The following is a 14,194-nucleotide window of genomic DNA, read 5'->3' as shown; positions in this document are numbered from 1 at the left end:
CCTCCTAATTAATAGGCCAAAACTAACTTTTATGATCAGAAAGAAGGCTTTGTCCTGCTTCATTGTAGATGTGACATTTTTATCACAAATTGGATGGTCCCAAATCAGCAACCGAACTATAATAACATGATTCCATTCCACATGAATTCCAATTGCCCAATAAATAAATATGAGGGTGCATAAGGTAGTAGGAGGGTAATAAAGTCTGCCATCAATACCTTGTAGCCTACAAGTTGTAGGGCCAAATGCATAAAAAACCCACTTCCTACTTTGATGATTTCAGAAAGATGCAGACAGAAGTGGATGAGTATTAACCTTGCTGTAATTGACATTGAAGTCTTGAAATGTCAACCATCTTCTCATTTGCTAGAGCATGCTAGTTTGCTTTAGGAATTAAATTTTTAATAACCCAAACTCTAGAGTCAAAGGTAAGAAGCTATAGTTTAATGCAGGAAGTCAAAACTGATTCACAGCTATACTGCAGTAAACTTGGTGGCTGAAAAGGTAGAATCAAATTTGCCTTTCAGATAAGTTCTGAGTATCAGAATTAGACTTTAGGTAAGGCCCAATGAGTACTGGAGGCTTCTTTGGAGGATTGTGATTTGTGTGTGATTGTGTGAATGGGGAGGTGTTGCAGCCAAAGTGGAGCCATGGCAATCTGCAACTTTGGGAGGAATGGGCCTTAAAAGATATATGTGGGACTTGAGTGTCTGGTAGCAATCAGAGCTTTGAAATGTAACTTGTGGACTAGCAACTTTGGGCTTAACTTTAGCAAACATTTATGACTCAGCTAGAATAAAATGGCTAATGATGTTGGCAATTCTCTTTTTTCAGTGAAGGTGTTCGTTGAAATATCTACATGCAATCAAGAAGACTTGCTAAAATTGTAATTTCTCTGTTTGTTTTGTAACTTTAAATGAACATCTTTCTTCAATGGAGATTACCCAACATGAAAGCAAGTTTTTTAAAAGAGAACTTTTCTTCCTTTATGTAAGGGTAGCTATTGCAATTTTATCGCCATATGGGGGGTAGTTTTGACTCAAAATGTCGGAGGAAGGAACAGAAATAAATAATAAAAAGAAAAAAAAATCAGTTTTGATAGTGAGCCGCCATTAACTGCACCAACCGTATACCAGACGTTTTTACAGTCAACGCTGAACAGCGGAGAGAGAGAGTAAATACTAATACAGGGGAAATGTAGAGTACATTTGCGGGTTTTGTTGAGACGATTTTTTTTAATAAATGTCGATAGGAAATTTTGAAACATAGTTGACAGACGGAGGGAGAAGTCTGAAAGGTCAAACAATACCGGTGGTGCCGGTCAATGGGTGACTGGTTTTGGCTCTCTTTTTCTATGGATCTTCGTGGGAATTGGTGAAGAAGCTGGGTATTTCTGAATTTTTCGGCTGGTATTAGGAGGGTAGTCGAGGAGGAAGTTTGAATACTATTGAAGAATTCTTTGTCTGCCATTTCTGGGCTTTATTCAAAGCTTTCTGAAGAAAAAATGGCGGTGAGTTTTACTTTTTGTTTATCTTTTTTATCTGTAATTGAGGTTTCTTAATGTGGGTTTCCTGGGTTTTGATTACTGGCAATGATGGAATTTGATTATTGAATTGGATTCTGTTGCTTCCTTCTTTCTCTTATTTTTGTTTTTGGTAAGAATAGGAGTTATGTTTTTAAGTTTGGTTTGCTTGGATATGCTGGATATTCTCATTCTTTGTAGGGCTCGTTTTGTGAGGCAGTGAGGTTAATGTAATCGGGCTTCTATTGTTCGTATTGGTTGCCTGGTTTGGGGGTTTGGAATTTAGATGGTACTTGCTCATTCTTTATGTGTTTTGACAGGGGAGAAGGAAATTGGGCAACTGGGTTTGATATTATTTCACGGTGAATGGAGTTTAGATTTATGGCTTGGTACGTGTCTTGGGTTGTTGCTATTCTGTGTGTGTGTGTGTTCTGATTTTTTTTTTTAATTTTTTTGGGGCTTTGAAGGAGCCAAAGAAGGTTTTGGGTTGATTTAATGAATTGTGTTGATTTATAGCCGTTGGATTTGGTTTTTGCCAAATTCTTGGTATTGAAGCTTGGCTGGACATTTCGCGAGAGTGGATTGTGTGTTTCTTCCTGATTACTGTTTGGGGTTGTGGTATCTAAATGAGTTTATGTTTGTTAAAGGATTTGGTTGGGAACAAGACTACTACATTTATGCTTTCATCCAGGGATAATGCTGAAGGCTTATTTTGGAGTTTTCAGGCCATTTAGTCTTGAGACTGGAGTTGGAATGTTCAGATTGAGATTTCTCTGTTTCTTTTTCTGAATATTTCTCACTTTTCTGTTTCCAATTATTCAAATCAGTGCTGTTATTATCAAACTAATTATGATTTAACATGTCCCGAGGTTATTCTTGAGGATCAGAAGTGCAGATGCCTCTAAATATATCACATTTTATCACAAGCATTATTTGCAAGACAATGTATGCCTGTTTTATATAGTTTTTCAAATTCAGGCCAAGTAACTTTCACTACAGAAAGAATATGTTCCCCGTGCTCGTATCCCATTTGAATGTCATGTATGTGACTCTTTCTAAGAAAAAGCACCAGATTTTCATGTTCTTAATGAAATTACTGTTTGATGTCCTGGTCCTTGTTCAAAAGCTCAGATTGACCTCAAAACCTTTTTCCTTTCTCACCTCTTTTCTGTGCCAAACATGATTATTACCTTTTATACCTTTCTGTTCCTTTTGTTTCTAACTTTGTTGTTGCATTTTGGATTCTAGATTTTTTAAAGCTATTATATTTTGAGTTCCTTAGTGTACTTGAATAATTTATGTGATAAACAGATTCTAATGGATATAAGGGTTTAACAAAACAATTTTTTTTTTTCTTTTTTACATTTGTTAACAAAAAAAATATTGCCTTACAAAAAAATTCATGTTAGAAATATTCCTCTCCGGGGGTTGTATGAGCTTTCAATCTCAAACCTATTTATGATCTAATAAAATTATCATCATTTATCAAAAAAATAATTCATGTTAGAAATGGCAAAACCTATACATGTTTATATTGCATGGAGAAAAAATAGGGAAAAAACATGAAGTGCTCAGGAATCTGGTGGGTTTTGACTCTAACATGTATATGTCAAAGTGGCAATGCAAAAGTAGGCAATAGGGTATGGCCTTGTTGCCTAAGTGCTTAGGCAAGGAACCACCTAGGTGCTGGATGGGTGGTGCTTTCTTGACAAATACGATCTATAGCTTATTTGGTATAGTGCATGTTGATAAATTCCATTTTTTTCCAATTCTTATTATTTTGTATTGAAAATACAAAATTTTTAGGATCCATATGAGGACACATTACATCTTCAACTTCATGAGGCAGTATCACTTTTAATTGTAAATCTTATTAACCATATACAATATAATCAATTCCATTCAGCAAAGTAGACACACATTTAAAATTATGTATTTAAATATATAATATTACCCCAAGCATATAAGCAAAGAACAAATCAATAGCATAATAAGTTATTGAATCCATGTGAATGAGCAAAGTAAAGAAAATTGAATCTGAGCAAGGAAGTATTAATTGAAGCTGATATGTAATGAAAAACATAATAGTGTTTACACTATGATCTTATGTATCATTGGTCAAATAAAATACAACATGGTATACAGCATATGATGGGTGGCTGGTTTACCCTTGCCTAAGAAGGCACTGGACACATATGCAAAGAAAATATGATGTAAAAGCGCCCCCATAGATGCCTTGTTGCCTGTGCCTAAGAATAGCTGTGATAACTATAGCACATTTTGAAGCTGATAATTTGACCTCAATATGAGGTTCCTAGCATTTCTTTCTTTCTTTCTTTCTTTTTCCTCTATTTGACCAGTATGATGCCATTATCATTCCAGATGGATTAACATGTGAGCACTTTGATTCACTTCTTGCTTTTATCTTTATCCAAATTGATTCTGGTCTCTCATCCCAAGTCTATACTTATCCTTGGTCCTGTTTGCAATTTGTGTGCTTACAGTGGCCTTCCTGCTTCACAAAACTAGTTATAGTTTGTCTATATTTTGTCAATCATTTGAATATGTCTTGGTTATTTTCTTGCTGTAACCCTGGATTATGAACTGGACTGGTATACCAGCCTTTTTCTTTCTAGGTTGCATGCAAATTCCAGTTAGAGGTAACAATTTTGAATTTCCTCACTGGTAGGGTGTCATTGATGTTAATGTGCATGGATCACACCAGAAGCACTTGAAAGAAAAACACCAGAAGCACTCCAATTTGGACACTCGGATGAGGACTCTTAACTCCTAAGCAGCTCTAATAGCTCATTAATAATCCTACTAAACTAACTATAAAGAAACCAGGAATTACCGAAGTGAATTTACTAAAATATATAGTTAATTTTGTTCTTTTTGTACAGCCTCTTTTTGCAGAACCTTATACTGTTGATATTTAATACAATACCTTACTTCACCTTTCAAAAAAAAAGTATAGGATTATTAACCTTATTCCTAAAGCAAATAGTAAGTTCAAATTTCTGGAAGATTGGAACTTAACCTTATTCCTAAAACACCACCAAATTAGAAGATAAATTTAAAAAGCCAAAAATACCATTATCCCTATCACTCAAAATTTCTGAAATTGGTTTAGGAATAGGAAGAACATTGATTTAATTCTCTCCATAGATTTTCTTTTATCATTAATACATAATTAAAAAATAATAAAATATAAGAAAAAGGCCATATGTAATGTAGGTCCCAACCATTTGGGGTCTTGGGAGGGGTGGACTGGATAGACCTGACCTTTGGTATTATTTTTTATCTGCAAAAAGTGGCTGCTGTCAGACTCAAACCTTCAATCTCACACTTAACCCAAGATTTTACAATTACACTAAGCAATGGCCCTAGAATGTAGAAAAATGTGCTATCATAAAACTGGAATGTCACATTTACTGGTTAAGTGGCAGGGCTCATTTGGTGGAGTGCCCCTCACTGAATTTGATTCAAATGGGTGATTTACTATGTTGTACATTGTATCTATAGTGTTCAGAATTTTAACAGTTAAACCTGTGTAGGAATAGGACTTGAACATACATGACTTCAACCTTCATGTTAATAATAAGATTCTCTAACTAAACTGGAATGTGTTTTGCATTTTTCTTTTGTATTAAGATTCTCTTTTGATCATTTTTTCCCTGAAATGCTGCTTTGCTTCATTCAGATTTGCACCTTGTGTTTCATGCTTTAGGAACCCCTTGCACATGCTTCTCATTTTTAAAATACTGGTGATATTAGTCATTTTACTGGCTCTTGGTAGAAATAACAATGCTGATTGCAATCTTTTGACAGCAACGTTCACATGTACCAAAATTTGGTAATTGGGAAAGCGAAGAGAATGTACCTTACACAACTTACTTCGAGAGGGCACGGAAAGGCAGAGGTACTGGGAAGATTATAAATCCAAATGACCCTCAAGAGAACCCAGATATGTTTTCTGATAATATACCTACACCACCAGTTCGAGCTCCTCCCTTCAGGACAGGAGCTGAACTGGAGGGGACAGGAGCTGGAAGGCCGAAGCATGAGCACCGATCAAGCAGGGAAGATGCTGATTTCAGGCGACTAACTGATTCTCCAGCACGCCATGACACTGGAGGTCGTAGAGTAAGTTCTGGTGAAACTGCCAAAAAGCCTGGTCGACCAGTTGGTACACCTGACCGGAGTGTTGAACACTCTCCACTCCATCCTCATTACCAGGCAAGAGTTGCAGGTAGAACTGGTGTAGCTTCTCCTTCCTGGGAAAGAAAGGGTTCATCTGAGCATGGGCATGGTTTAGCTCCCTTGACCCCTGGAAGATCGCGACCTAGATCTCGAGGCGATGAAACTGTAAATTCTTCTTGATCCCATCAGCTAAGAAGCACATATACATAAGCACATAAAGTCACACGCATATACATATATACATTGCATATATATGCATGGTCTGTATGGTGTGAATGCAATATTTGTTTTTCATTTGTTTCACTACTTTTCTATCAGTGAGAACAGCTCTTTATTAATTATAACAAGTGAATTTGCACAAGAAACTCTTCGCTTGTTTCACCAATAGGCTGTCATTGATGGTAAGGCTGCAATCAGATTGGATTCGGATCTGCACCTGCCTTATTGTGCTTAAAATGACAAAAACTAAAAAATTACTTTTAACTTGTACATGTATAATAAATGTATATAAATATAAATTATTAAATATATTAGAGCTAATGCATATTAGTTTTAGTTCTAAATGTATATATATATATATATATATATATATATATATATATATATATATATATATATATATATATATATATATATATATATATATATATATATATATATATATATATATATATACATACATACAGACACACTACCATTAAAAGTATGATATTTCTGGAACTTTTCTTGACTAAAATACCCCTACTTTTGAATTTGATCTCTATTTAATTGTGAGGATAAACATAATTTGAACTAATACTTCTTAATTCAATTGTCTCTCATTAAGTCCTATGTTTGAGGCATTAACTCCCATCCTCTCATTAAATATTGTATTTAAGAGATTTTCATTTATCACCAATAAATTCTACTAATTATGTCTATAATATTAATCATATTGAAGAAAAAGAAGTGTGATTAACAAGAATTATTTTTATTGATGATGGAAATGAAATATAAAATCTAAAACCCGCCCCAGAATAAAATTTTAACTAGAGACGGGTACTGAAGTGGATGATGTGAGTTGTGTTATATATTATGTGTGGCAGAAGTGAAGAATCAGTAAACCATTTGTTGCTTCATTGTGATTTCTCTTATAGGATATGGACAAAAATGCTGGAATTATTTGGGGTAGAGATGTATTTCCTGGGTGATATTAAGAGTTTTCTAGATGCATGGGTTCTAAAAGGTCTGAGTAAAGCTGGCAAAGTGGTATGGAGTATTATTCCATCAGTTGTTTTCTGGGAAGTATGGGAGGAAAGGAATGATGAGAGCCCAGTAGAGGAGGTTATTAAGAGGGTGATGGGCATGATATTTTCTTGGTTGGTAAATCATAAATTATTTAAAGGAAAAAGGTGTAATACCTTTTTTTATGGGAAACTTATTATTGTGAAGTCTTAGAATGGAATTTCTGATGTATAGTCATATCTTGATAGCTGTGTTATCCTTTGTACAGAATCTCATTGTACAAGGGGAATCTTATACTTTTGTTTTTTTTTGGAATGAAATACTTTTCCTTACAGTTTAAAAAAAACAAAAAAAAAAAGATAAAAATATAGAAAATGGAGAAGTTTTATAGAAAATTTGGAGACATCTGTAATATTATAGTCATCATATGAAACAAAAAATAAGTGTGAGAAAGAGTTATCTTTAGAAATGATTTCATATTTTATATTTTTCAATAAATTTTTAGATTGAAGGGAAATAAATCCATCGATACATCATGCTTCATACTTGTCTTTCTTACATGGGTTCTGGTGGGGAGACAAAAATTATTATTATTATCTGATGTGTAGGGATAAGGCTACGCACATCTCTGTATGTGTAGGGAAATAAATCCATTGTGACCTGGGTGACCAGGGTTCAAATCTTGGAAACGGCCTTTCTGTGTGTGTAGGGATAAGGCTACGTACATCTGTCCCTCTCCAGACCCTGCATTGGCAGGAGCCTCGTGCACTGGGCTGCCCTTTTTTTTTATCCGAAATTGCTGTGTGTAATATGTAAGCTCTAACATCCAAATCCAGGATAATTGAATCGGAAGTCAAATTGGGTATGAGACTTTTGAAGTCCACTGACAATCCTTATTGGTGGATTATTGGACCTGTTTAGCCCTTTTTCTGTTCAGTGTTCAGTTCGGTCTTGCTTTAATGACATAGCTTATATTGGTGATTAGTTTGGTTTAGTAACTTCATATCCATAGTTGTCAAGGTGGGTGTCTAGGCAACAAGATGTCAATGGAGGCGCCTTACTTAATCACCTACCTATTTTGCACATGATGTATGAATATTCTTGTTTTCTTTATGTTTTTGTGTTTATAATAATAAACAGGCATTTTGTAGGTTATATAATAGGTTCTTTTATTTCTTATTTGGTAGGGTTCAATCAACACGCATGTTGGTATATGCTGAATGCTGTGAACCCCCAAAGACTAGAGAACTTGAACCAATAAGCAAGGAGGAACTTAAAATTTTGCCCAATCAATTCATTCTTTATTTTCACCATCTTCACCATCTTTTCTTTTCTTTTCTTTTTCCTAGGAGAAAAACAGGGGGTCAGCCCCTATATTTTGTGAATTTTTTTTTTTGTTCGTTTTCTTCTAAAAGAGCAGTCCAGAGCACGAAGTTCCCACCAATGTGGGATCTGGGGAGGGCACAGACGTATGTAGACTTACCCCTGCACATACAGAGAGGCTGTTTCCAAGATTTGAACCCTGGTCATTCAGGTCACAGTGGAGCAACCCAACCATTGCGCCAAGGCCCACCCTCTGTTCATTTTCTTCTCACGAGTAATATTGATTTTCTGTGTTTTAATATGAAGCTTATACATTTTTTATGAAGATTATAGATAATTATTAATTATAGATAGTTGCCGGTTGGAATGGAACCTAGGGAATTACCCTAGGGTTCATGTTTTGTTATTTAAAAAGTTCCATCGCCTAGGTGATGCCTAGGTGACTAGGTGACTAGGTGACAAGACACTCCCTATCGTCTAGCCTCTCCTTGGCACCTTGAAAACTATGTTTGTGTCTTTCTTGCCTCAGTGATCTTGAAGACAATAAATGCTTCCTATCAATTTTGTTTGAGAGTATAATGTAATTTCTTATGTGGCAGTTTGAAAGAGGTCCTGCTGTACCAAAATTTGGTGATTGGGATGAGAACAACCCTGCATCAGCTGATGGTTATACTCACATCTTCAACAAAGTGAGGGAAGAGAAGCAGAGCGGAGCAGCAAAGGTACCAGTCATGCCAACTGAATCATCTTACACCAATGGTCAGAAGCAAAACAACAATTACAGTGATGTGGTAGGTGTCTCTGTTCCCATCAATATCTCTTCTTTTTCTTCTTTTTTGGCCTTTTTATCTCTGTATGCCTTCTTACTACATTTGATTCTCTGTTTTCAGAGTTGTTGTGGCTGCTTTGGGGGGCGAAAATGATGTTTTTGTGTCTATAGATGAAATATAATTTGTGTGGGACTTGTAAATAGCTCCTAGGGCTGTCTGTAGAGAGTTACTCTTCAGGAGTTCATTCTTTCACTCTCGTGCTTTCTGTGACAATAAACATGAAGTTTTGATGTGTAAAACATTTTGCTATTTTTCCTTTGGTTGTCTTCTCTACTTTATTATTCTCTCCAATTTCCATTTTCCTATTTATATTTTGATGAAAGAAATACAGATCCATATTCATTTATTTCGTTTCAATATTCCAATGTGTCCTTGGTCCTTTTGCTTGACTTCCTATGTTATATATGTTTTTTTTTTCTACTCTAATTTTAACATTAAGAGGGTGATCTTTTAGATCAAACTTTCTATATACCTGATGCTTACATGAGCTCAGCTGGGCATATACCTGATAACCTGATGATTGCATGAGCTCAGCTGAGCAGGTAATAGATCTTTCTAATGCTTGTCCTGTTTTTACTCATGTCCCAGAATAACATACAGGTGCTGAAGGTGTTTTTAGTTTATGAACTTTGTTCAGTAGTTAAAGCTGATTTATTATCAATTTATGGGTGGAAAAAATAATTAAGATCACCAAACAAACAGTCCATTATAATAAACGTTATTCGTTAGGTGGCGATTCCTTCTTGAAACTTGAGGTTGGGACCCAACAACTCAATTCAACTCAACTTGACAAGGCCTTACCCCAATACAAATTTTGGAAGATCTGTGGACTTGATAGACAACCTCCATCTTAGTACTTTTTTCACACACAAATTTGTCCTTACTTTAGCTACTACCTCTCTCTATCAAGTTCACACTTCTTCCAAAACATTTCTGTTCTAATGTTTCATAAACAGAACCTGTTCTTTGAAAATAATTTGGTTTTTTAAGCAAAATTTTCAAAGAAGGAAAAGATGATTATTTCACACATCTTCCAATAATTTGGTTTTTCAAACAGAACCTGTTCTTTAAATAATCATTATGTCTGTGGGATATAATGATTTCTCCAAAAATGAAACTAGACTTGAAAAATAAATACAATGGTAGTTTTGTCTATCTAAAGAAAAATGAGACAAACAATCAAACATTATATGCTTGTCTGACGTTTTTCCTTGGAAGTTTAACAAGTTCGGCCCTTGAGAACAAGATATTGGAAGAGCTGCCCTTCGAAACAATGATATGTTAGCAAACTTATCATGACCTTTCAGGTCATTTCCCCTAAAGGGGGTGTTCTTTTTTTGGATTTTGAGAGGGGGGAAAATTGGTCAATGGGATTTTGATTCTCATTGACCTAAAAACCCATGTTCATTTTTTCAGATTTATGTGGGGACCGGTGAAAGCTTATTTTCTTGACACCAATCTCATAGGTGGATAAATTGATTTTTCCATTTAGGGGAAAGTTGTCAATACTTGGATGGAACAAAAATGTCCATTTTAATAATGGAATTTTTATGACTAAGATTGTCATTGCCTTATTTACATGGGAAATAAAAGAACATGGGTAAATGCACTTATCCGGGTACAGTACAGATAAGTGCATTTACCCGGGCAAGTGATTTACAGAAAAGAGAATGGGGCAAAAATATTTTCAAGGTCTGAAATGGTTCCATTGCAACGAGGCTTCGTATTAGGATGCAAAATGGTATCTGGGGTCTTCTAAAATAGGGGAAAGGGTGGCATTCAGTTGGTCACTCAGCATCCCTCCCTTTCAGGAGGAGAAGAGCGGGCTCTCCATGTCATAAATGCTTACTACCACCAACCTACTAACCTCGTGGTTGTGTTTGGGACTTTTGTTTCTACCTGAAACGTTTGATTGGTGAGATATCTGCCGTGTCGTCATATCTATGACAGTCACTTAAGCTAAAAATTTTAGTACCATTGCTATTTCTACCTGAAATGTCAATCTGGCATTTCTACAAACAGCCTCCAGCACATGCATTGTTAAGGTATTCCTGTTTCAACTATACACAAGTTCAGATAGCACTTGTATGCCAATTTGTATTGAACAATTGATCAACTTAAAATGTTTTAGGTTAAAACAGCAATGATGCCAATACAATCTATCTAGGTCTAGCATATAGCACCTTAGCCTTAGCGGGCTCAAAGCCATCAGGGAAGAGAATGGAGATGTTGCGACAATGAGAGTCGGAAGCATTGTTAAGGAGTTGAATTGATACAGAAAATAGGACCAAATGGCATATTCTCTTGTGGTACAGGACATGGGCAATGTTAACTTGTGATTACTTAGAAAATGATACACAGTGGTGCGAGCAACAGATCCGGGCTCCATGTAACAAGCGAGTTTGGGTGGGGCAGAGCAGGGCACACATAGGTGCACTGGCCATACCGAGTTCGGCTTCAGTCAGTGCAAGTCCTGTTCGAACAGGCTTTACAGCCTTGCATTCTGAATAGCGTGCTTTATTTTATGGGGAGATATTCCTAATGCAAGGTGGCAAGAGGCTGTTCGAACGGTGTGAGCATGGGCTTGCACTGATCGAAGCCAAACTTGACCATACCATGGAGAGCTTCCAGTCTTGCTCTACTTGGAGGGGTGCCAAGTGACCATCTCGAGAACTAGGTCACCAGTCCTAAGACCCCTGATGATAAGGACAACTTTGGGTAGTGTCATTATTTTTGTCCACTAAAAGACACACGGACAAACAAGGTTCATGTAGGCAATATGAGATATAAAAATATATATAAAACAAAGTGTAATTAATAAAACATTGGGCAAATTTTTTAAATTACCCTTATGGTTTAGTTAATTAACTAATTCACCCTTACTGTTTACATATTGTTTTAAAGTACTTCTACTATTTATAACGACAAATTTCTTAAACTACCCTTATGGTTTAGTTAATTAACTAATTCACCCTTACAGTTTACATATTGTTTTAAAGTACCTCTACTATTTCTAACAATTGTTTAAAACCTCCCTTGCCATTAACTTTCCGTCACACTCTGTTAACAAATGACATCACCTGACTGGTAATTCTTTTAAAAATTCCTAAAATACCCTTCCTATGAATTGTTCATCATCCTCAACCTACCAACCCAACCAACCAGCCTTCCAAGAAGAAAATTGGAGGCATTTATAGAGAGAAAACCAAGGTTCAAAATATCGATATGTCAGTAGGGGCGTATCGGGCGAATCAATACTCTTTTTTTTTTTACTTTTTTTTATTTTTTTCGAAATTGGTTCAGGGGGGCGATTTAGGGCTCCTCCACCCCTAAACCAGTCAGACCCCCGATACACCCAATATAAGGACGTATCGGAGGGGTCCCAGAATGATATGTATCAGCCGATACGGGCCGATACATGTCGATACTTTGAACCTTGGAGAAAACCCTCTACCTCTCAAAATTCAAAATGTTATAGACACTTCTTAAGTTTCCTCACCTAGACATAAGTCCTAATAAGAACATTAAAAACCACAGGATTAGAACCCCAATTTTGATAAGTTGATATCAACGAATCTACAATTTCAACTCTTGAAACACCACTCTTTCGAACCAATCGAGGAACCAAAGGCTGTGCTTATGGAATTCTCCTACTCCTGACCAAAACGTGAATCATCTTACTCATTGAGTATGAAGAATGTCTAAAACTCGAAATCGTCCCTAGAAAATCTATAAATTTAATTATGACCCAATAGAAAATTTGAGCTACATTTGTATAGAACGTCGGCAATGATCGATGGATTCAAACAAAAAGACAAATGGTGCAAGGAATTCAAGTTTCCTTGTTTTAGGTTCAGAAAAACTTTTTCCATGGTTTTCAAAACCGGACCGAACCAGATGGTCGGACCAGAAAAACCAGGAACTAGTCACTCCTTTTTCCCCCAAAATCGTTGATTTTGGTCAGCAAACCGCTGAAGCGGCCGATTAATCATTCGAACCGTTCAAACGGTTTTGACCATTTTTCAAATTTTTTATTTTTTGTCAAAACGGGCTGACCATTCAAACCGGTAACCAGACCCCTATTGGGACTTCAGCCCAACAGGTAGTCATGGTTTGGTTTTAAAAAACATGACTTTTTCTACAATGACGATATCCAAGGTAGATGTGGGTAAATCTATTGGGACTTCAGCCCTTTCTTAGTGTTTCTGGGACCATCTTTCAACTGCAAAAATAAATAGATTAATAAACCTAAAGAGCTTTGGGACTCCAGATCTGGGTAGAGATATGGTTTTGAGACTTCCGACATGTAGAGTTGTTAGGGCATATCTATGCAGAGATCTGGTTAGGTTTCAGCAGCTCTAGGGTTAGGTTTTGACATAGAAGCGAAAGAGTGGGAGTGGTAGGAGTACATCAAGCAAGGAGCTATCATCTTGATGATGGTTTGGAATGAGAAACAAGACAGATTCCAGCCTCTTGCTACTATTGAAACAAGGCTGAGCACTATTAAACCTCCCTACTAACTGATGAGCATTGTCAAACTTCCCTATAAGGTTTTTAGTGTTGGGAATAAAAATTTGAAGAAAGCAGAGCATCAATCACAAAAGGGTAATACCTCTAGACCATCAAAGAATGGCACAAGTCTGTGATGAACATAGGCCTTATAGTGGGAAAAGAAGATGGAAGGGAAGAGGGGAGGTCAAAATTTTCATCAGTTGGATTTTATTTTGAAAATTTGAGGAATAGTGGAGGGAAATTTTGACATTTTGTTTTTTTCCGTTACCATTTAATGATGATGTCAATTGTCAGAAATAGTAGGGGTACTTTAAGACAATATGTAAACAGTAAGAGTAGAGTTAGTCAATTAGCTAAACCATAAGGGTAGTTTAAGAAATTTGCCCCAAAACATTATAGAAAGCAATTTCATATTTTATTTGCTTTTATTAAATTTTCCAAAAATTAAGAACAAATACTAATCCAAAAATTGTGTAATATCTATGGAACTACTAAACACTCTATATATAGAAATATGCAAACTAATTAATTTGATAAATAATTCTGAAAACTATTTTATATTATTTATTTTTATTAGTAT

At 35.8% G+C, this 14,194-nt stretch overlaps 1 protein-coding gene across 2 annotated transcripts; it reads left to right on the top strand.

Annotated features, from left to right (window-relative positions):
- Nucleotides 1-835: 835 nt before the first annotated feature.
- LOC148874680 (RPM1-interacting protein 4-like) lies at nucleotides 836-9,459 on the top strand. Of its 2 annotated transcripts, XM_088966333.1 has the most exons (5): nucleotides 1,371-1,510; nucleotides 1,843-1,911; nucleotides 5,354-5,890; nucleotides 8,872-9,063; nucleotides 9,163-9,459. In XM_088966333.1, the coding sequence occupies exons 3-5, from the start codon at nucleotides 5,492-5,494 to the stop codon at nucleotides 9,193-9,195; spliced, it is 624 nt and encodes a 207-aa protein (XP_088822459.1). In that variant the 5' UTR covers nucleotides 1,371-1,510; nucleotides 1,843-1,911; nucleotides 5,354-5,491; the 3' UTR covers nucleotides 9,196-9,459. The 2 variants fall into 2 exon arrangements, with proteins under 2 accessions (XP_088822458.1, XP_088822459.1); XM_088966332.1 differs by lacking the exon at nucleotides 1,843-1,911 and having other exon boundaries at nucleotides 836-1,510.
- Nucleotides 9,460-14,194: the final 4,735 nt, after the last annotated feature.

Source organism: Nelumbo lutea, chromosome 1 (assembly GCF_056320005.1).
Source record: "Nelumbo lutea isolate HS-2025 chromosome 1, American lotus-T2T, whole genome shotgun sequence".
NCBI classification, from domain to species: Eukaryota; Viridiplantae; Streptophyta; class Magnoliopsida; order Proteales; family Nelumbonaceae; genus Nelumbo; species Nelumbo lutea.
Note: the sequence above shows the minus strand (reverse complement) of the source record. Positions and strands in the feature narration are given on the sequence as shown.